This window comes from Salvia hispanica, chromosome 3, assembly GCF_029641045.1.
Source record: "Salvia hispanica isolate PSC_SH4W2 chromosome 3, Shi_PSC_v1, whole genome shotgun sequence".
NCBI lineage: Eukaryota > Viridiplantae > Streptophyta > Magnoliopsida > Lamiales > Lamiaceae > Salvia > Salvia hispanica.
In genome coordinates, this window is record NC_142694.1 from 3,710,426 (window position 1) to 3,732,934 (window position 22,509).

Sequence of the window (22,509 nt, forward strand, 5' to 3'; positions counted from 1 at the left end):
AGCTATTTGATTTACAAATTTGAAAAGAAAGCAATTGCTGGAAAGCAAAGGGTACTCGAATTTGTTGAGAAACTCCAAAATCCAGTAGCCTTAAAAGCATAGGCAGATAAGCTTTATCAAATTCCACGAAATATTTACCATCTTTACTACAGAATCCCATATTCTCATTATACATAATTATTGCAAATGATGCACCACCACCACCATAATATTCCCTCCCTCTCTCTTTTGTTATTTAAATTTAATTATGTGATTCCGTTCCACAAGTGAAGAATATTTGCAAAGGAATTTCCTCGCTTCTCGAGCCCCATTCCCCACTATATATAACCCTTCTTCATCACCACCATTTTCCCCACACATCCTATTATTCATTTATCTCTCTCATTTGTAACCTAGTAAGATTTTCTATCTTTCTCAACATCAATTTCTTCATTCTTTATTTATTTATTTTTATCATATATATATGCATGTTAATTAATTTTTGAGATGGGAAAATGTGACTAATTTTTATGTATGTTTATGTATGTATAGGGAGAAAAAATGAATAGGCCAGGAGACTGGAACTGCAGGTCATGCCAGCACCTCAATTTCCAGAGGAGGGACTCGTGCCAGCGCTGCGGGGACCCGAGGCCCGGGGATAGGGCGGACTATGGAGGATTCGGGGGCAGAGGGTCCGCCACGGCTGCGGTCGCCTTTGGGTTCACGGGCCCGGACGTGAGGCCCGGGGACTGGTACTGCTCCATTGCCAACTGCGGGGCCCACAACTTCGCCAGCCGCTCCAGCTGCTTCAAGTGCGGGGCCGCCAAGGACGACAGCGGCCCCGCTGCTTTCGACTCTGAGATGTCGAGGGCCCGTGCCTTCGGGTTCGGAGTCGGAGGCGCCGGCGCCGGGGGCCGCTCGGGCTGGAAATCCGGCGACTGGATTTGCGCCAGGTAAGAATAATAATTAGTTGGTTACACATTGTAACTTTCTATTTAAAGATTTTTGTGTTTAATTAGTTACTAATTCGGTTTTGTTGCATGATAGAACAGTACTAATATCTAATTTTGTAAATAAATTCACGTGTCTTTGGTGCATAATATGTAAGTATTATGGTGTACTAGTATTAATAATGTAATACAAGTGTACAATTTTACGTACAAAAATATACGATGACGGATCCAGGAAACGAAACTCTTGTCGTTGGATGTTGGGTAAAGAACCAAAATTATCCAACATCCAAAATGATACGGGCGATAGGGACTCATGAGTTGTCGCACACTAAAGTCAAAGGCCAAATTTAATGAATTTTTCCAGCTCTTATGGCTTATAGCGAGATCACTCGACCATATTCTATGTGGATTTGCTCTTGCAATATATAGCATGAAATTTGAATTTTTTTTTTTTTTGCAATAATATAGAATTACATGTTTTTCTAATGTCATGAGATGAGAACTAATAACTGCTGCTTCACACAGGCCGGGTTGCAACGAGCACAATTTCGCGAGCAGGATGGAGTGCTTTAGGTGCAATGCACCGAGAGACACCGGGAGCAAATCTTCGTTCTAATTCAACAGACTCTCCATTTTTGGGTAGAGATTTAAAAACAACACCCAATAATTATATTTCAATTCTTACGTTGTTTGGACATATCAATTTAATTTAAATAATTAATTTGAATTTGATTTGTGTTTTCAGGTTCAAGAATTGGAAGCGAATGAAAGAGAAAATCAAGATTTGAACACAAAGGACGAGGATGAATGTTTCTTTTTGGAGCTACTTTGGAATTTCGTCATTTTCTATTTTCATCTTTTTTTCTTTTGTAATATTTTAATTTCCTTTTTTGAACTTTAGGGAGCATTAGGTCAATTCATGGTACGCAGAGATGAATCTTTTATTAGTAGTAATTGTAGTTTGGTTTGAGATATTAATTATTGTCATGTACTTTCCTTGCTGTTTTGAGATCTAATTAATATCTACGTGTCCACCAGTTTTATTTTATTTCATAAATTCGATAAAGTTGTGGTAAATTGCCCTTTTTTATTGTACGTATAAAGTTAAGACCAAGAGTCCTTAAAAAATTTAAGAGCCCATTTTTTTCTAGTAATAAGTGTGTATGTTTATTACTCCATCAACCAACAATATGTGATTAAATTTAAGGGACCATTTCTATCAAGTATAATCTATACTTGATGTATAGTAGTAATAAATTTGTACGGTATATATTCGTCAGGATTTAAGGCTTTGGAAATCATTTTTTTGGTATTAATATTAATAAAAAAAATTTAACACCTTATTTTTGATGATTTTTAGTTCGCTTGTAAAATAAAAGAAAATTCATTTGATTATAATAGTAATTTGAACATATACTTAATACCTAAAAAATAAATAGAGATACAAAAATTGGAATAATGTACGTAGGTGCAAATTAAACTAATGGTCTTTTCATTAAGGAGAATCTTTGGTGTCTCATCTTTATCATTTAATCTATAGATTAACGAATACTATTATTAAGTTCTATATATGTTTAGAAAATACATTACCATTTGCATATCAACTCCTTTTAGAATTTGACATGTACTATATATAATTTCATGGTATCACTATATATGTTATTGCCGAATTGATAAGACTGATTAAGACTAAAACTGATTTGAGCTAAGGCTTTAATAATTGAGTTGAAAGATGTATATTATATGAAATGAAAAGAGATTTAAGGTGCTTAAGAAATCCCAAGTTCACATTGGATTCCAAAGCTTTTAAGATAACAACATTCTTTTGGAGTCTTTTGTCATTGACCTCCTCATTGGGCTGCATACACAAGGAGAGAGAGAAGTGGTCAAAAAGTGAGCACCAAAAATTGATTAATGTCTGCTGCTACACTCCATTATTTCGCTTTTAGGGAGATTCTTGCTTCCCTTTAAGCAGGCTTTACAAAAATTGATTCATGTGCTTTGTTTATACACACCTCAACTTCTTTGTATTATCCTCATTTCACCAATTCTATGGCTTCGATGAATTGATTCACTTGAGGTCGGCCGGCATTCGGCTGCCAAGGGCGTCGGTTGCTCCAAATAGATGCGACCGTGTCGTTGAAATTGGTGGAATGGTTGCGAGCTTGGACAAACATATGAGAATCTGCATTATACACACATTGGACTAACGAAACCACTTAATATTAGTAGGACAAACGTAGAAAAAAATATTGATAGAGACTCGCAAGGAAATATATTTTGTGATAATCACATACACGTGTATATAGACAGATAAAAAAACGAAATTATTTTCTAATAATTGTGCAAACTACAGATTCGGAGAGAACACATATAATTAGTAAACATTGAAAAAACAATTAAAGACACACAAATGGTCATAAATGTCATATTTTCCTAGTTGATCTCCCTAAATAATTACACTGAGCTGTTTTATATATTTGCAAAACAGTACTATCAGAATATCTCGTACAATTTGAATCTGGCAAATACTAACACAAATGAAAAAAAAAGACACAAAAAAGTTGACTGCATTTGTGATAACTGAAAATACTAAATTATTCCTCCACATTCCCCCTTTTTCCAAGAAAAAAAAGCAATGTGACACTTAACCATCTTCTCTAACTTCATCTTTTATATGCTATTTACTCTTTCAAATTCGCAAGCCAAATTCTTTGCCACACCACATATTCTCTACTAATCAATTCATATATCTCATTAAATTCCATCATTTTCCCTTTTATTTTGAATTGAACCGCCTATGGAGTCGACAACATCTCTAAAGATCTACTATAGGGTCGAATATAATTTTCGACAAACTCTAGAAACATTTACATGCATGTGTAATGAAAGTAGGCTCTAGCTAAATCTACTTAATTGGACCATAGTGATCTATCATGATTCATGAATCAAAGGTATTTTGAAACCTTGAAAATCTCTTTAAATTTGAAAAGAGCCTAGCATTAATAAAAGAGACAGAGGATGAAGACAATTAATAATTGTCACATCATCATATAAATTCTACATCAATTGAAAAGCTCTCAAATTCATGCATGTAGTGAAAGAAACTTTGGACACCTTTAAACCGTGACTTTAAATCCATATGGCCCCCCAAACACATACCATTATAGACTAATAAAAAATGGGTTTGATTTTTATCTTAAACTAACAACTGTGATAGTCAATGATTGCAAAAAAATGTGAAAGATTTTTATCCAACAATTCTAAGTGCCATAAAAAGATTGCTTTTATTCACTCAAAAAAGAAAAAGATTGCTTTTAATTACTTTCTTTTTGTGTTTACGGAGAGTAGCACAAAAGCATAATTACTGAGTTAGTAGGCCATGCTGACTTTGTGTAATAAGCTTTTAAATGGGCCCTTAAACACCTTTTAAGGTTCAATGGGCCACTAAAACCATTTGGGCCCACCATTTATTAACCATCTTGATTATTTTTTATTTGAAGTTACATACAAACTGATATAGGTTATAAGTAGAATAATTTATTTTAATATAACATTTATTTCTATGAAATATCATGCAATAATAAAGTGAATATTGGAAAGCCAGTTTTTTTTAGGTATAAAGGCCCAGAGTGTTTTATATGTAGCCCAAGAGCTTAATTGTAATCTATGGGCTTCAGCCTATCCGATAAAGCTATAAAGGTAGATTGAAATAAAAGCCCAAGAACTAATTAATAATCTAGTTAGCTAGTAGATACTCCCTCCGTCCGCGAATAAGAGTCCCGTTTTTCCATTTTAGTCCGTCCGCGAATAGGAGTCCCGGTTCATAATTACCATAAATGGTAAAGAGGCCCCACATCCCACCAACTCATTCCACTCACATATCATTTAAAACTAATATATATAAGTGGGACCCCTATTCCACTAACTTTCTTCCACTCACTTTTCTTAACATTTATTAAAACCCGTGCCGGAATGGAATGAGACTCATATTCGCGGACGGAGGGAGTATGACACAATAAAACCTACACAAATGAAAAAATAAAAATAAAAATTTGTAAATCCAACAAGAAATAGATATCTTACTTTTATGAAATATTCATATTTACCTACTACAAAAGAAACAATATTAATCATAAACAACTGCCATGACTTTTAATAATCTAGTTAGCTTGTATACAGAAATTTCGAGCTGAATTTTAAAATTTGGATCTACTATTATGTTTAATAAATATTCTCCCCGTTCATTAAAAATAGTCATATTTGTCATTTTTGGGTGAATACGAAAAATAGTCCCATTTCAAAAATAAATTTTTCTCTCTCACTATACCCATTTTTTCTCATTATCTCATACTTTACCCACTTTTTTTCTTCTCTCTAATTTTACCAATTTCTCATTAAAACGTATGTCGTCCAACAATGAACCTATTTTTCATGGACGGAGTATGAAATTATGTGCTTTTGGGCCCTATAATATTTTGGGTCATGAAAAATACCTATTGATCACTGATTCATTCTCAAAAACAATTACAAGGGGAAAAGGAACACAAATATCATTGGTATGTAATGTCTATCTCAAACCCTAGAATTTGTGATGGGGTGACAAAAAAACCATAAACATAAACAGCATGATCACAAATAGATATGCAAACTCATGATAAAGCACACTACTAGTTCATTACAAAGTCTTCTTACAAGTCACAATAACATACTAGGAGAGAATAGTGTAGTTTAGGCTTGAACAAGACAGCCACCACCACTCACAACACACACTTAGACAACCAACAAATTAACACATTACATTACAGTAGTAGTCTTCCACAAACATCAACTAAAATCCCAAGTTGTGTAGTTATTTGTAAATTTTAAGGTAAGTAGGGAGCTCTTAGAAACGCTCCTGCAGATTAGGCTGCATCGGCTGCACGCGAAAGGCAAATGGCATCTGCTGCTGCGCTTCATAGTCTGCGACTTGCTGATCGTACACGCCCTGCGCCTCCATCACGTTATCATCCATCGGATCCAAATGCATCTGCCGCTGCTCATCACAAAATTCAACATTTTTCTCAATCAAATGGCACAATTTCAGATATATGTGTTGTGTAGACAAACTATTACCAGCTTGAATAGAAGGTTCTGGTTCTCCTCCTCCATCATTTCATTCTGGAATTATTTTTAGTAACACAAACATTAGTAGACATACATAACATGTGTGGAAAAAGAGAGAAAAATTATATCCAATACTATTGAAATGAAAAATTGAGAGAATGTGGTGTGATGTTTATACATGTTTCCTCATCATCCGCACAAACTCCATCTGTCACAGTAAAAAAAAGAAAATAAGGAGATTTTAGATACATAATCATTTATAAAATAGTACTACTCCACTGAATTATGTATGCAATCATAAGGACCTGTTTGGCTTTGAGAGTTGTAATTCCATTTTCAAGGGCTTCCTCCAACACCATCAGCTCCTTGTAATTCAAATTAGATATGTCTTCTCCTTTCAGGTGCCTGGGCCAAAAAAAAAAATATTCTAAATTTCAAGAAAAAAAAATGGGAAGATGGGAAACATCAAGATAGAAAAAGGGAGGAAAAAGAAAACCCCAAATTCTTACAACCTCAATTGAATCTGCATGCTGTCATTTTCTTTCTTGATTCGATTGATTTCATTGTCCAAGTGCTGCATTTTTCAACAGTAATACTACTATGTTAGTAGATCCTTTATAAATGATAAATAAATAAACATAAATATGCAGATCTATAGATTAAGCTAATGATATATTCAATCAAAAAACCACTGAAATCTTGATAAGAACCAACAGGCCAAGAAGGAGCACATCAAGTACAAAAAGGGGAGCCCTACAACTGAATCTCTATTTGAGGGTACATAAATACATAAGTTTATTTCCCTTTCTTGTGCTAAGAAACTGCAGTAGTATTCATAATTTTCCTTTCACAAATTTTAGCAACCAAAGGAAAGAGAGAGAATGACAATTTTTTACCAGATCTGTTGACAGATGTAACATCTTATGCAGTTTTTGGAGTTCTTTGTCATGGAAAAGTGCTAAAATGGAAGCTTGTAGCAGAAACAGAAAGGGCCAAGGATAGATCCAGAGATGGAAACCTTCAAACTATATAAAGATCTTTCACAAAATCCAATCTTTGAGACATTTTACACACTTTTAGCACAAACCCATGTTGGTTTTGCCAAATTCTTGAATTCTAGGGCTAAAATTTATGATATTTTAATACCTCATGTTTTGCATCCCAGAGCCTCTTTCCAGACAGTTTGTGGTACTGATCCAACATGTCAACAAGCCTTTCAAAGACAAACATAGAAATTAGGTAGTGAAAAATCAAGAAACTAAAAAAAAAAAAAAAAAAAAAACATACGTAGTGGAAGGGCTGCAGAAATCGTGCATCTTGCCGGAGTTGGCGAAGATGATGACAGAAACATGAGCATCGCACAAAACACTGATCTCCTTAGCTTTTTTCATGATCCCATTTCTTCTTTTGGAGTAGGTGACTTGCCTGTTGCTTGAGTTCTCAATCCTCTTGATCTCAATCTTGCCTCTACCCATCTTCAAAGATCACTTTTTTTTTCTCTATTTCTCTCTCTTGTTTGGCCTTTTCACACCAGGAGAAACACTTTTAATGTTGAAGAAGGAGAGGGGAAATTGATAAGAATATGAGGGGTATGCAATGGCATTTTCCCTTTGTAGGAATGAGGGACAAGAAACTTTCGAAAAACTCAGCAAAAGACAGCCGTTTAAGGAATTACGGTCTGTTGACAAAGCCTAGCCAACTGTAATAAATAAAGATAAAAGATTAAATTTTTATGGTTTTATTGTTATTCTCTTGGTTTCACCTTGTTGTCTTTTGGTCTCTCTATATCCTTGCAATTGAAGTGATGAAACTCAGTAATTTATTCATTCTTGTGGATAGGGTTAGTAGGTTTCCAGTAATCTTGAAATTAGGGTTTTCAGTGAGAGGTGGAGAGAAGAAATCATGTGGTTACTTGTGATTAGTGTGTTTCTTGAATTGAAATCTTTACCATCAAATCAAAATCAAAGTGTTGGTCAGAGAAGGAAAATGGCTATTGATGGGAATTTAGAAGGGCTATAGCTCTATAAGATATGAGATGGGACAGGAAAGTGTTATCAATCCGGTTTTGAGTCTCAACAACATTCGACCACCAAATTAATAAGTGTGTAATGTAAGGCAAGATTTTAGTCAAAATGTCAAGTCTATGTGGCTCGATTCGATATTCCTGGCAAGGGTGAGGAATTCAATAAAAATATTTGATCTCATATTTATCCAATTATATAAATCAGACTTTATTCTTTTAGCTAAATGAATTTAGGTTGAGCTTGAATATCATTTCATAAGTAGGGTTATAGTAACTCATTACTAGATTTAACGAAAAATCACTTTATTTTGTACTAATTCATAACCAATAAGTAGTTTTTATTGAATAAGAAATTATTTTGGTTGAATTTTTTTTTACTATTCAATACATTTATATGCTAGTTCATTCTTTTCGGGGATACTATTATAAGTTGGATTGGATATGGGACTAAATAAAGTGCATGAAATCTTTTATACTAATATTTTTCTTACCGAATAAATTGTGCAAACTATACTCCAATAAAATTATCATTGCGCAAAGAGTGGTTGAGCTTGACACTTCTCTGTTTATATGATTAATACGCAATTAGATGATTAAACTAATTAATTAGGAACTATTGAACGACATATATCCACGATGCTTGTGTTTCCATAAATGAAACGTTGCTATCAAACTTTTTGTTTGTTTGATTTTTATTTTAAAAAAAACCACACATAGAGTATATATAGGTTTGCATTAGGTGATGTAAGATTGAACCTAAAACCTCTAATTAAGGAGAGTATTATTTATGCATCGGCTTAGCCACTTGAGCTACGCCTTGTTCACATATTAAATACTTACATTACAATTATTACTCATACATAATTATTGCTTAAAATCCTAATGAAAACTACTATATAAATATTTTTAGAATTAATTTGGCACATTAATTTATATGTATTCTCAACTTTCAACTTCTCAAAATGTGAGTTCGAAAGTTTTCTCTTCTCTTTAGGGTTAGTCATGTCTTGATTTGGACATATACATGAGATTTGAGTTTGATATCGATATCTTGTATTGGGCTTACTTTCTAGCCCAACTTAGAAATGCAAAATAAAAATGAAAATAAAAATGTAATGATGATTGATAGTGATACACATTATGACAATAGTATTGAACCAATTAAAGAGATCAAACTGAAGACGATGTCAACATTATTTTTTTGAATAAAAGAGTATAACATGTATCTTGAATTATCATCAACAACTAATTCAGCAAGAAATACAAATAAAAAACTTAAAACTACATTTTGACAATGTGAAACACAACTTGGCTGATATTATGAACATATACAGATTTATATATCCCTGTTTCAAACTGATCATATGTTAGCAGAAACTGATGGGATATTCGGAGAGGGTTTACGGAGCTCACGCTCTGATCAATAACTCGTAGAGGTTACTGTTACTGTCACCTTGAATGCGTTTCAACATTTCAAAACTCCTCCGACTGCCAAGAAAATCAATCCGTCTGAATTCTATATGACCACACTCTGCTGTTTCCTTGCTCGAGTAGATGGACCTGAGCCAGTCAGCATGCCTCGAGTCTGTGTAGATGGCAACTTCTATTTCCTCATTAGACATATTTTCCTAAAAATCAAGTGATATATTGTAAGATCACTGCATTGCATCATTGAATCATAAGATACCAAGAAAAAAGCATACCTGATAAAATGCATAGATATAATCTAACACCTGCAAACATGTAAACCCTTTGTTGCTGAAGAATGTTCTCGAACAAGGGCCCATCTCAGAGAACCGGTCGACAGGGAACATGATCGTAAGGAAAGGGCCTTTTAGTATTAACTCGGTCTTCTCACTGCACATTTAACATGTATGAAAAGCTATGAGATAGAGCAGTACTTTTCAAGTTTGTAGTACACAGAATATAAGGCGATAGAAAATGATTTTCGTATAAGAGTAGCGAAGAGTTTTAGCTAACCTTTCTGTGAGAGGTCGGGATAAGTTCACAAATGAAGATTCGGATTCTTTTCCATCTTCTTTGGCATCAAAGAACACGGGTGGCTGGTCTTCAGCGCCATTCTCGACACTTGAGGACTCTGTATAAATGGATGCAGTCGAGGTTGGCTCGGACACTGACCAGCAAATTGAATCCAAAAGACTGCCTGGCGTTATTGGCCGTATTGGAGTCTGGCATGTCTGCAATCATAATACCACCACCAAGTCATCACCAGATTAACCATATCCTTTTATCAATGAGTTCAAGGAAAAATATCAACCTGCATTTGACGGTTCCGACGTTTTCTGACACCATCTTTGGCTAGTGTCACCTTTATTTGCCTTGTTTCATGACTGGCTTTATCAGCAGAACAAGTCACCCTACTCACTCCCTGAAAAGATTTCAATTGAAAACTCAAACGGAAAGGTATATAACATCTACTCAAAAACAGAAAAAATGAATGTCCTTAACAATTTGAACATTATATTCCATAAAATACAGAATAAGTTCGGGGAAATTCTGATCAAACCACCTCCAATTATATCTATCAAGTTCACACGGTTGTGGATATAAAAAATTCGAGTTATCAAGTAATTGTAAATGTAATAATGGAAGAGTCTTTTAAGAGATTTAGTCCAGACCTCGTGGGAAACATCATGCCGGAGGTTATCAACCCTTGCTCCAGTATACCTGGCTAGATCAGTTGATAAATGGACGAGTCTTTGAAGAGATTTTTCTTTTGCAGACTTTAGAACCCATAGTGGCTGAAGGGGGAGAAAAAAACGGCATCATGAGCACGATATGTTAAATTTTACTGGACAGAACGAGTGAATTCACACAATCCTAACCAAAATATCAAAACAAAAATCTGCCCAACGTTGGAGAACTTACTGTTACAACGTTGGTCGAGTGTCCCAGATATTTTTGTACAGAAGGTCCTTCACATACTACATAATTAACATTGCAGCCAACAAACCATTGGTCCACTAAGGTAGCACCTTCGGCAGAGAGAGCCTCGGAAACCTAAGAACACATTTGATGCAGTTTTCTCAAAATGCATTAAAAATAGTTTAGACGAGGCAGTACGATTGGAGAACAAACGGAGACCATAGATTTAATCAACTGCGAGCCTACCTTACTGAGAAGTTCTGCAGGTACATCCACATCAACATAAAAGGATTGACCGGAAAAGGATGATGAAGTAGTGTATCTTTTACTCTCCCTCTCTGAAAACTGGGAGCCAGGAGCTCCACAAAATTCGGGTTGTTTATTATGCTTAAGCAAACCAGAAGGCAGACACGAATTTTCAGCACCAGAGTTCTGATCAAGCCGTTTCGAGTCATTACTTGCTAGACCATTATCTCCGATGCTATTAACACTGTACTGTGTTTCGCTCAGCCTAACTGAAATAAACCCAGTGGTTACCACCCATTGTAGCTCAAACAGAATGCATGCAGTAGAGAATATCACATCAACCAAGTCTGAGAAGCATAATATCTAGTGTCCAAAGGTTCAGAATATGTTATCTTTCTAGTCTCCCAGTAATCAAAATATCTACATACGAAAAAACAAAGTCCTGCTATGCTCAGTATCAGTACAGGGAAATACAGATATTATCGTTATCTTTGGCACAGTATATAAGTATTAGCAGGTGCATATATGTATCTTATCGAAATAAATTTTATTCAAATGAATATTTGAAGTTTAAGAAGCTCACTTAGAAACAGGCTACATCAAAACCGGAAACACAATTAACTCTGGTCATGGGGTTTAAAGGATAAAGGCCGTAACCACAGTGTGTAGCAACTTATAAAGTCTACAAATGCAGAAAAATTATTATGTGAAAGACAGAACTATTACCATTCCTTTTGACGCTATCAACAAACCACCCAATTGTTACCAGGAGTAAACCATTTGTAGTTCCATGTTGCATAGCATGCTCAAACTTACGTCCTTGAAAGCTGTAATAAATGTTAAGGGTAACACAACCATACTCAGGATTCTCAAATAATTAAAAATAGTGGATTTAGTTACAATTATGTTCATCTGCTGCAACAAAAGGAAGAAAAAACTAATATCTCACCACAAGATAAATTGATGGGAGATTCACAAAATTAAAACTCTTGTTTCTATATCAGTAATAGCCAAATGCAGTCGAGGATAATATAACAGTGCTATTGAACCTAAATAGTAAAACATGCACAGACAAAAAGGATATCTGAACCACCAAGTGAGTGCAATGGGGATGGAGATGAGGACTGTATTGACCTCCCAATCTCTCCGTTGCTTCCTTCACCTGCTTCCTTGTTTCTACAAATGAACACAATAAATGAGAAGATATATCTGTACTAATTTATTAACAGGGCATCAATAATTATTCACAATGGGAAAACATTTTAGAGTTACAAATGGTTTAAAAAAAGTGGGATCACCAATTAACAAAACAGCTTGATTCAACCACAACAAAACAAGGTTGATCAACCATCACTTTCAACTAAAGAAGGGATTGAAATGGCCACTTGCTTCTCTTTATGGACAGCTAAATAGCAAGAAGAGCTTCTCAATTATATTGCAACTGCATATAACTTATTTAAATTCATCAATCTCAACATACATACTCCCAAACCAAGCAACAACAATCACAATACTGATACAACACACATATAAATCACAGAGCTAAACACATTTAGTAGCAGTATGCATACCTTTAGAGAGCCCCGTCACGCAAATGACAAGGCCGGAGAAAGGGCCTCTCGCTTTCACGGTTTTCACCGGAGTTTCTGGCACTGCGGCGGCAGCCGGAGAGGGCGGCTCCAAAGAAAACGTCGAGATTCCTCTGAATGAGGAAGAGAAATCCATGAACAGCCTCGAACACCCCTTCGCAGCAATCACCTCCACCCTCCCTCCCCCAATTCCACCACCCATTCTCTAAATCATTCAATCAACTGACGCAATACGCCTCTGTAATCACAAATTTTCTTTCGATATGAAGCTCAATCGCAAATTCAGTTTACAGCATTAAAGGAAAGGGAGGGAAATTGAAAGCTTTGAGGGTCAATGCATCTGCTTTCCACACAGAGAGAACACGCGAAGTTTAAAAATTCAATCCTTTTTCAAGAAAATAAGAGAGAAAGGCGAAGAATGAGGGCTATAGAAATGCAAAATCTCTACTTTAACGGATGTATGGAGTGATGTGCCCCATATGAAGTGAAATAAAGACTGGAGAATAATCTAAAGCAGAAATTTTCATGAAATTGCGATTTTATGCTCTTTTCCTTTTTCGTCCTTTTGCTTTTTGATGAGGTTCAGAAAAGTGGGAATTGGCGTGAACCGAAAAATCACTTTATTTTCATCCATCTCATTCTCTCTCTAAATTTTGCAGAGAGAAATACCGACGCCATGGACGCATCGCATAGGCGTTTTTCCATTGATTTTTGAACTCTTTGCTCAAATCATGATTCATAAACGAACGTTGGCTATGTGGAAATTACTTTTATATCCTTGCTTCCGTTTTTTCAATTATTCATTATTTTTTTGTCGCGATGTGGTCCATTAATTTTAGATCAATGATTTAAAAGCTATAGTTAATGTGGATGAACAACCCTTTGCTTGTTAATGGAGAAACTGATTATTTATACGTGATATGAGATTATTTTTTATATATTTTATAGTGATTCACAAAATAATAAAAGGAATTGATATTCTAACACTAAATGAACGATGATTTGCAGCTATTAATTGATTGAATAGTGAAAATAATTAAATAATCATTAACTAGTGATGGATTCTAATATAAAGTCAATAAAATTATTAATCTAAAAGAAGTTAGCATGAGTATAGGGTGGGATAAGGCATATAGTGATATAGGCATATAAATGATCCTTGAAAATCACTCCCACATTTGGTGGCAAAACAAACCTATTGTTCTTGATCATTAAATCGAGGAGCCAAACAAGGACCATGCATCTCGTAGTTTAAATTGATGGTCCACCTCACATCCCTTCTTTCTATTTTCATTGGGTTTCGAGTCGTACTACTTCCGTCCCATTCTAAGGGGAGCATTTCTTCTCGACACCAGAATTTATGTTGTGTTGTTTTGTGAGTTAAGTGGAGAGAATAAAGTAAGTAAGAAAGAAAAAGTAGAGATAATGATGTTTCTATTTTAGAAATATCAGAAAAAAAATGTGTCATTTAGAGTTGGACGGAGGAAATATTTTACTAAGCAATAACAATGTCACTATCTTCGTTTGTTTTCGTTGGAACTTCAACATATAAGCGCCAGATGCTCAATACCAGCTCAAAGATATTTCTCTGCCTCTTCTTACTTTAAAAAAAGGAAAATCTTACATTCTTGAATCGATAATCATTTTTTTATCATTTTTTTGGTTAACCTCGTATGTTTCGTCCCTTTAGGATCTGGTATTGTTACCAAGTGTGTGCATGTGTAAAATTAATTTCTCTTGATGATGGAAATTAGATATGATAGACTCGACTTGAAAGCATTAATAATAGCAGTCCCTTTAGCCACGAGAATATTCATTTATACCACCATCATTAATTTTTTTAATTGTTATTAGTATTAGCGAATTATGTAGAGAAAGCAAATAGTAATGTTTGATCTGATGACAGTTGGTTGCTATTCACGAAATGGGGTCCAAAAATTATTGTATTCACCGGTTATAGTGTGACAGCAAACCTACCTTATATCAGAATGATACAATATTGTTCCTGTGGGTGTTGGGTGAGGGTTGAAGTTGACCATTTTAAGGTCTTTAAATTAATTTGATGGAGTGTCTTAATCTGTTTGATTGATAATCTTCTATATATATAGTCAACTCTATAACTGATCATTAAAGTTGCATTATGACAGTATATAAGTCCCTATATATAGCTTTCATCTAACCCTATTGATAAAGTAGATTCTATGACTGAGATTGTATCTGTTTGATCAAAATATAATATAGGAGTCTGTAGACCTCAATATTGAAGGGCAAAATAAGCTTATTATACTATTCATCCATTGTCATACATGTTACATTTGGCGAAAGGGAGTAATATATTAAATTTTGCATGCAAATTTGCCGGTTGTTGATCTGTTAATTGAGGTCAAATTGGCAGTGATTTTTTATATAAATAATGCAGATGGTGGGTGATGCACACTTGTGTATATGGGTGACACTATTTATAATGTTTAATGACCAATCCTCCACCAACTGATTACTACATTACTCCACTTTGTAATATGATCATTACAATACATTATGTAACCAGTTTTGCAGCCTAATTGAGTGGAGCAAAGTGAAGATTTCCCCACCATTTGACCTATCAAATTTCGAGAAATAAGATTAAGTACTTGAAAAGCAGAGCTTTGAGGATTGATTTAGTGATCGGTGAAATATGGCATGTATCATCACCAATATCTACACAAACAAAAATGTGAGTTTACACATTAATAGAATATACATGTAATCCTGATGCAAATGGTCCTATACTACTTTTTCAGAAGGAATATATTGGCATAAGACAATAAATCAGCTTTTCAAATTGAATAGAGAGGTAACACACTGACATTCTCTACAATCATACTACATCTATACTTTACTATATTAATTTCTTCACACACACAAACACACAGTGACAGACACATACATATACAAAAAAACATGTATACATACATTGCATGTGTAATGTCTATCACACCCATTCCGCCAAAAAGCATATTGGGAGGATGGTGATGGCACAGGGCAGTGAGGGGATATTCTTGGCCTGTGCAGGAAAAAAAGAAAACAAAAGGCAAGTTAACAATATACAACTCAATCACCACTACCATCCAATCAATAAGACTATTACTGACATTACATAACAACATCTCTTCGCCCTTAAAGAATATGTCCAGTTGATTGATTGGACTGGACTCACATGTAAACGGGACACCGAAATAGGGTCTCCTAAAATGACCCCACGGCCGAATTCAAGGTCCACAGACTCATGTCAAAATGAGCCCCAAAGTTAGTGGTCCACAAACTCATGTCAAAACGAGCCCCAAAGCTAAATGCCAATCTTTGCCCTAGCGCGGGAGTTCAGTTTGAGCTTTGAGGCCTATTTTATCGATCTTTTTGTATGAAACACTTTTCTATCCTAGAATGTTTACAGAAACTTGGCTCATGCTTTGTCCTTCATGCTCATTGGAAAATACAGTAGCATGCATCAAAGGCAAAGTAACTCATAAGGCCCTCATTTAAATTCACTTAAACAAGATAATAACTGATAGAGGAGTTGTTTTAAATCTTACAGTAAATGTTAAAACATCTCAAAAGCCCCAGTAACAAGACAACTGCCAAACTCAAAATGAGAGCACCATTAAGGGATTATTTCATACCACTTTAACAACAGCCAGACCTACAATTATGAAATAATCAAGTAAAATTGTCTTGAAAACCTATGTTAGCAAAAAAAAAAAAACAAATTTACCTTGATGAACAGACTAGTGTCGTTCCTTTACAGAGTGATTTTAAATTCAAAGCAGCAGAATTCCATATGGATGTCACAGACAAAGCAATATGGTTGGAAGCAGCTTCAGAGGCAAAGGAATTTTGATTCAGGAATCTTTTCTATTTTATACCCTATTTTGACAGAATAATGCAGCCGATGGTTATTAATGGATGAATCAGGAGCAGCCATATAGAATATCAACCTCAACTCCTGTGCAAGCTGGAATGAAGTGACTGGAATTATTCCAAACAAATTCTTATATGTGCAAGTATGGCAATGAAAAAATGTGCAAGGGATAGTGTGGAATTACACCATAACAGATTCTTATGTGCATTACAAATTCTAGCCTTCCTATGCATCTTTGGTGTCACACAATCAGTAGCACAAGACTCCTAAACAATGTAGGACAAGTGCATGAACACATCTATCCACTATGAACCAACTTCTTAAACAATGTCAATGAACCACTTTCCATGTTAACAAAGAAATGCATAAGTATTAAAAAGAATTGCATCATAACAGATTCATAGATTTTTGAAAGCACTTTCTAATTCTAAAAGCTGAACTCTGCTGGATTTGCATCACACAATTTGATCTCAAATAGCAAGGAGCACAAAACTTGTACATTATGCAGGATTGGAAGTACATGATCACATCTATCCATTGTTTGAACTCAAAAAAATCAACTTCTCAGATTAATCTTCACAATCAAATTATTCCACTCAAATTTTTAATCCAAACAAATTTCGACTTCGTGATGACTCAAGCAATTACTATGATATAGAAATTGTCAAGCTGTAGCTCTCGTCATATTCTGCTTCGATCAAAACTTGCTTGAATAGTTCATTAGACGATCCAATCGACATCCAAAATAATCATAAGCTGTGTAAACATTTGAAGCAAGCTCAACTACTGCCTATTCTTCAACTCAGCTAAATCAAGTGAACTCAATTAAACTACAGCAGCACATTATCAATTAGTTCACGTTTCCAACAATTGCATAAACAGGTAGTCAGGTAAGCAATACTAACCCTAAATTAACAAGCTCACGCCGGAATAACAAGCTCGCGAAGATCTGCAGCCACCTAGTCGGCACGGCACGGCCGGACTTTAGAGCTTCGCTGAGAATGCGGGCCCCAAATCCGCAATGCGAACTGAAAACTTGGAAGTTTTGGGCCTTTCGATTAGGTCCCTAACTTCAGATATGGGCCACAATAATAACTGGGCTGGACTTACTTTAAAATAAAAAAGAAAAAGAAAAAGAAAAAGAAAAAGAAAAAGAATAAAATTGGAAAATTGTTTGCTTATGAATCAGGATTTGGTTTGGGGAAATTTGGCCGTTAACAGATTTCAGAAAAAATATTTAAATACAAATAAAAAATGTAATTGAATATGTTAATATGAAGTAATAAGAGACAAAATATAATTGAATTTATTATTGATTATTTTTTAATGAAAGCTTTGTTGGGACAAATCGAAAAGAAAGTGAATATCTATGGAAGGGAAGAAGTATTTTCTACTAACACAGTAGACCATTTTTACACATATTTTATCCGTGTAGGTATTTTATTCTACATTCCGTTTTATGTCAAATTCAAAATGTTCAGTCACACACAAGCATTATTAGTTGATCTATCTATACAAACCATCATTAACTAGTGTAAGAATTAGGAACTGATTTAAATTATAAATTTTGAGTTAATGAATGCTCCTAATTAATTTTTACGCACACGAATCTTTTAATACTGTTACTTTTTGTTAGTTAATACTAAATTATTTATATATTTTTTTAAAAATTTATAAAATGTCTCTATTTCGCAACTCTTTCAATAATGCGAAACTGATTTTCATACGTACACACAAAGAAAAATAATCTCTATATGATACACATACATGATACAACCAAATTATTCACTCCAAAATATAGCACCATATTCATGTGCACAATAATTGTGTTATTGAATAGTATTTGGGCCATTTAATTATGTTAACTCGAACCAGTACGTAAGTAACCTAATAATTAATTAGTGCATGATCATATTTAATTTACAATTGATCTCTCTAAAAAATTATATATATTTTAACATTAATTTTTAGTGCCAAAATTAGTGTGTGGGATTAGTACCTTGAATTATATGTATATTTTGTGAAAAGTTAGAATCTGGAAATTGAAGACAGCTTTTAATTTATGTGCAAAAAAAAGCTTTTTGTAAAAAACGTAATGTACAAACATCTTTCACACTTATACCAATAATAATGGAGAAATTGATAAGTTTAGGAAAGTTCGTGAATACGATCAATAAATTCCCATGCATAATTTAGTTAATTTCGTAATCACGCCCACCTAATCCATGCATATAAACACTAATTAATTAGTAGTCATGATTATAGCTTATTGAATAAAAGCTTCCAATTTAAGTCAATTTTTTTTGATGAGTTCTATCAAACGTAAATTTTTAATAAAACCGGACTATATTAAGAATTGCAATTAATTTCACAACCCAACCCGCGTGACAGCTGATCGATAGATAAAACTGGTGTATTAATATTTCCAATTAATAATACCTTTATCCTATCGATCTGTGGTGCCTAACTAGGTTGAAAAATGATGTAATCGTACAGAATCAGCCAAGAGAGTAATGTTCCTTTTTTAATTTATCGGTGTGAATAGTTCGATAAAACATCAAATAAATATGCAAATGATATTCACCGATACTTGTTTTAGTAAAGTTCACTATTAATTAGCTTAAAGAAACTTAATATATCCCAAAGGCACAACATTAGTTATTTTTGCTATAGGTAATGATAACAAAATTTTACTTCTACTATACTCCCTCCGTCCCACAAAGATTGTCCCATTTTTCCATTTCCGTCTGTCCCACAAAGTTTATCTCATTTCACTTTTTACCATTTTTGGTAGTGGATCTCATATTCCACTAACTCATTCATACTCACATTTTATTATAAAACTAGTAATATATAAAAGTAGGACCCACGTTTCACTAACTTTTTCAACCCACTTTTCATTATATTTTTTAAAACCTGTTCCGGATCAAAATGGGACTATCTTTGTGGGACGGAGGGAGCATTAGTTAAGCAAATACTCCCTACATATATCATAAGTTGGTTGGAATTAGGCAATATAAACATTAAACAATGGAGAGAGAACCATTAATTCAACACAAATAATTTTCTTGAATACTTATAAATTGAACAATTAAAACGAAAAGAAGAGCCCAAATCTATACGAAATTGTGAGTCGTAAAATTTCGAACCACTTGTCATAAATGCAAGAAATAAATATTGGTTATGAAAGCTAACCAACTACCTTCGGTGCTCACATTTAATCCCCCCTCCACCCTACTCCGCCGCCGGCCCCTCTACCACCACCATAAATACACCACTTGATCTCATCTCATCAATCATCCACCCCACCACATTATTTCAATTATCCCAAAAAAACCCAAAAAAAAAAGAAAAAAAAAAATAGTGTTGATCGATGAATATGGCGAGGGAGCAAGACTTGCTGTCGACGGAAATCGTGAACCGCGGCATCGAGTCGACGGGGCCGGATGCCGGGTCGATGACGTTCTCGGTGAGGGTGCGGCGGAGGCTGCCGGAGTTTGTGAATTCGGTGAACCTCAAGTATGTGAGGCTGGGGTATCACTACTTGATCAATCATGGGGTGTATTTGGCCACGGTGCCGGCGCTGGTGCTGGTGTTTGGGGCGGAGGTGGGGAGCCTCAGCAGGGAGGAGATGTGGCGGAGGGTCTGGGACAGCACGGCCGGGTATGATCTCGCCACCGTTGTGGCTTTCGTGGCGCTGTTTGTGTTCACGGTGTCGGTTTACTTCCTCTCGCTGCCGCGTTCCATTTATCTTGTTGATTTTGCTTGCTACAGACCAAACGACGATTACAAGGTATTATCTATATATATTGAGTTAAGTCAAATAATATAGATTCACAATTTGAACTAAAATATAACTCACTTATGTAATTCTTGTGGGACTCTCTATCTCCAATTGGTTTTTGTTTTAGTGTTTTTTGATGGGACAAAATGGAAACAAAAGTGAAACAGTTACTTTATGCGTATATGTGATTAATATCCGAATGAGAGGGGTTGTATTTAATAGAACATGATATATGCTTATGATAAATTACCAATGTACTTGTTACCTAGGAATACTTATGCAAAATGGACTTGCTAGATTTCCTTTCAATACTAAAATCTAGTCTCTTGAATCTACTATTGAAAGACCCTTTGCTTCATCAAGTCAATTTTAAGAAATTGTTAAGAGGGAAAAAATAATGCAATCTGACATAAAATAGCAAAATGATTCATTATTTCAAAATCAGGATTAGTTACCAGTTCATCAATTCTGATGTAATGCAGGTAACAAAAGATGAATTCATCGAGCTAGCTCGAAAATCGGGCAAATTCGACGAAGCAAGCCTCGAATTCCAGAAGCGGATCCTCAACTCCTCGGGCCTCGGCGACGAGACCTACGTCCCGAAATCCATCGGGTCGCCGGAGAACACGGCCACCATGAAGGAGGGGCGCGCGGAGGCGTCGACCGTGATCTTCGGCGCCCTGGACGAGCTCTTCGAGAAGACGCGCCTCCGCCCCAAGGACGTAGGCGTGCTGGTGCTCAACTGCAGCCTCTTCAACCCGACGCCGTCGCTCTCGGCCATGATCATCAACCACTACAAGATGCGCGGCAACATCCTCAGCTTCAACCTCGGCGGCATGGGCTGCAGCGCCGGCCTCATCGCCCTTGACCTCGCCCGCGACATGCTGCAGGCCAACCCCAACAACTACGCCGTCGTCGTCAGCACCGAGATGGTCGGGTTTAATTGGTACCCCGGGAAGGACCGCTCCATGCTCATCCCCAACTGCTACTTCCGCATGGGCTGCTCCGCCCTCCTCCTCTCCAACCGCCGCCGCGACTACCGCCGCGCTAAGTACACCCTCGAGCACATCGTCCGCACCCACAAGGGCGCCGACGATCGCAGCTTCAGGTATCTCATTAATCTTAAAATCACGTTGGTCAAATTCTAGTCTATTTGTATTTTGACTAGTCAAATCGGAAATGATTTATTATTCGTGATTTTATAGGCAATTAACCCTAAAGTTTTTAAGTGTATATATAATTATAAGAGTGATTGTGTAGGAGTGTATATCAAGAAGAAGACAGCGAGAAGCACAAGGGGCTAAAAGTCAGCAAAGATCTTGTAGAAGTCGGAGGCGACGCGATCAAGACGAACATCACAACGCTGGGGCCGCTAGTCCTGCCGTTTTCGGAGCAGCTCCTCTTCCTGTTGACGCTGGTGTGGAAGACGGTGCTCGGAAACGAGGGTGGCCAGCCGTACATCCCGGACTACAAGCTGGCGTTCGAGCACTTCTGCGTGCATGCAGCGAGCAAGACCGTGCTGGACGAGCTGCAGAGGAACCTGAAGCTGAGCGACAAGAATCTGGAGGCCTCGCGCGCCACTCTGCATAGGTTCGGCAACACCTCCAGCAGCAGCATATGGTACGAGCTGGCCTACCTCGAGGCCAAGGAGCAGGTCAGGAGAGGGGATCGAGTCTGGCAGCTGTCGTTTGGATCAGGTTTCAAGTGCAACAGTGTCGTCTGGAAGTCGCTGAGGAGGAGCCGGAGGCCGGAGAGTGGCCCCTGGCTCGACTGCATCGATAGGTATCCGTTGCAGGGGAATGGGGATTTTTAGATGTTTTGGTTTTCATTAACATATGTTACACTATTCTAATACTTAACGCAAGGACGTTGTGTTCCAATTTTTTCCTGGTGCATAATTTAGATATTTTTGTTACATTGGCTAGTGGGCTTGAAATTGGTCCTCACAGGCCACAGCAAATTCCAAATGATTAGAGTAGGGCCTTTATGATAGGTAGCAATGAAGAAACAAACTTAACATAACATGTGAAAAACAACAAAGAAACAGA

General features: G+C 36.0%; 4 protein-coding genes and 1 long non-coding RNA gene across 8 annotated transcripts; 2 read left to right on the forward strand and 3 right to left on the reverse strand.

Annotated features, from left to right (window-relative positions):
* Positions 1–251: 251 nt before the first annotated feature.
* LOC125215488 (Ran BP2/NZF zinc finger-like superfamily protein) lies at positions 252–1,980 on the forward strand. Its single transcript, XM_048116912.2, has 4 exons — positions 252–395; positions 532–932; positions 1,458–1,571; positions 1,678–1,980. Exons 2-3 carry the CDS (start codon positions 541–543, stop codon positions 1,546–1,548), a joined length of 483 nt encoding a protein of 160 aa, XP_047972869.1. The 5' UTR covers positions 252–395; positions 532–540; the 3' UTR covers positions 1,549–1,571; positions 1,678–1,980.
* Positions 1,981–5,563: 3,583 nt separating this feature from the next.
* On the reverse strand, positions 5,564–7,616 carry LOC125216881 (floral homeotic protein GLOBOSA). The gene is made up of 7 exons (XM_048118663.2): positions 7,326–7,616; positions 7,185–7,251; positions 6,551–6,612; positions 6,344–6,443; positions 6,217–6,246; positions 6,048–6,092; positions 5,564–5,967 (listed from the first exon to the last, which is right to left on the reverse strand). The coding sequence occupies exons 1-7, from the start codon at positions 7,511–7,513 to the stop codon at positions 5,818–5,820; spliced, it is 642 nt and encodes a 213-aa protein (XP_047974620.1). The 5' UTR covers positions 7,514–7,616; the 3' UTR covers positions 5,564–5,817.
* Positions 7,617–9,227: 1,611 nt separating this feature from the next.
* On the reverse strand, positions 9,228–13,499 carry LOC125211465 (uncharacterized). Its single transcript, XM_089066479.1, has 10 exons — positions 12,765–13,499; positions 12,277–12,369; positions 11,920–12,021; positions 11,194–11,462; positions 10,951–11,082; positions 10,701–10,823; positions 10,340–10,450; positions 10,042–10,259; positions 9,765–9,918; positions 9,228–9,689 (listed from the first exon to the last, which is right to left on the reverse strand). Exons 1-10 carry the CDS (start codon positions 12,982–12,984, stop codon positions 9,471–9,473), a joined length of 1,641 nt encoding a protein of 546 aa, XP_088922605.1. The 5' UTR covers positions 12,985–13,499; the 3' UTR covers positions 9,228–9,470.
* Positions 13,500–15,154: 1,655 nt separating this feature from the next.
* LOC125216395 (uncharacterized) lies at positions 15,155–17,731 on the reverse strand. 4 transcript variants are annotated; one of them, XR_016136801.1, is made up of 4 exons: positions 17,583–17,731; positions 16,531–16,770; positions 15,735–15,825; positions 15,155–15,479 (listed from the first exon to the last, which is right to left on the reverse strand). It is a non-coding gene; the product is annotated as an uncharacterized LOC125216395 (long non-coding RNA). The 4 variants fall into 4 exon arrangements; XR_016136803.1 differs by having other exon boundaries at positions 15,158–15,381; XR_016136802.1 differs by lacking the exon at positions 15,155–15,479 and adding an exon at positions 16,352–16,458 and having other exon boundaries at positions 15,555–15,825.
* A 2,160-nt stretch (positions 17,732–19,891) lies between these two features.
* LOC125212239 (3-ketoacyl-CoA synthase 10-like) lies at positions 19,892–22,376 on the forward strand. Its single transcript, XM_048112341.2, has 3 exons — positions 19,892–20,470; positions 20,944–21,569; positions 21,722–22,376. The coding sequence occupies exons 1-3, from the start codon at positions 20,051–20,053 to the stop codon at positions 22,272–22,274; spliced, it is 1,599 nt and encodes a 532-aa protein (XP_047968298.1). The 5' UTR covers positions 19,892–20,050; the 3' UTR covers positions 22,275–22,376.
* Positions 22,377–22,509: the final 133 nt, after the last annotated feature.

Excerpts from the sequence above, each read along its gene's own strand:
- LOC125215488 (XM_048116912.2), top strand. The coding sequence starts at position 541 with ATGAATAGGCCAGGAGACTGGAACTGCAGGTCATGCCAGCACCTCAAT. Across the intron at positions 933-1,457 it reads GGCGACTGGATTTGCGCCAG|GCCGGGTTGCAACGAGCACA; the intron begins GTAAGAATAATA and ends TGCTTCACACAG.
- LOC125216881 (XM_048118663.2), bottom strand. The coding sequence starts at position 7,513 with ATGGGTAGAGGCAAGATTGAGATCAAGAGGATTGAGAACTCAAGCAAC. Across the intron at positions 7,252-7,325 it reads TTCTGCAGCCCTTCCACTAC|GCTTGTTGACATGTTGGATC; the intron begins GTATGTTTTTTT and ends TGTCTTTGAAAG. Across the intron at positions 6,093-6,216 it reads TGCGGATGATGAGGAAACAT|AATGAAATGATGGAGGAGGA; the intron begins GTATAAACATCA and ends AAATAATTCCAG.
- LOC125211465 (XM_089066479.1), bottom strand. The coding sequence starts at position 12,984 with ATGGGTGGTGGAATTGGGGGAGGGAGGGTGGAGGTGATTGCTGCGAAG. Across the intron at positions 12,022-12,276 it reads CACTCACTTGGTGGTTCAGA|GCTTTCAAGGACGTAAGTTT; the intron begins TATCCTTTTTGT and ends ACATTTATTACA. Across the intron at positions 10,824-10,950 it reads ACTCGACCAACGTTGTAACA|CCACTATGGGTTCTAAAGTC; the intron begins GTAAGTTCTCCA and ends CTCCCCCTTCAG.
- LOC125212239 (XM_048112341.2), top strand. The coding sequence starts at position 20,051 with ATGAATATGGCGAGGGAGCAAGACTTGCTGTCGACGGAAATCGTGAAC. Across the intron at positions 20,471-20,943 it reads GACCAAACGACGATTACAAG|GTAACAAAAGATGAATTCAT; the intron begins GTATTATCTATA and ends GATGTAATGCAG. Across the intron at positions 21,570-21,721 it reads GCCGACGATCGCAGCTTCAG|GAGTGTATATCAAGAAGAAG; the intron begins GTATCTCATTAA and ends GTGATTGTGTAG.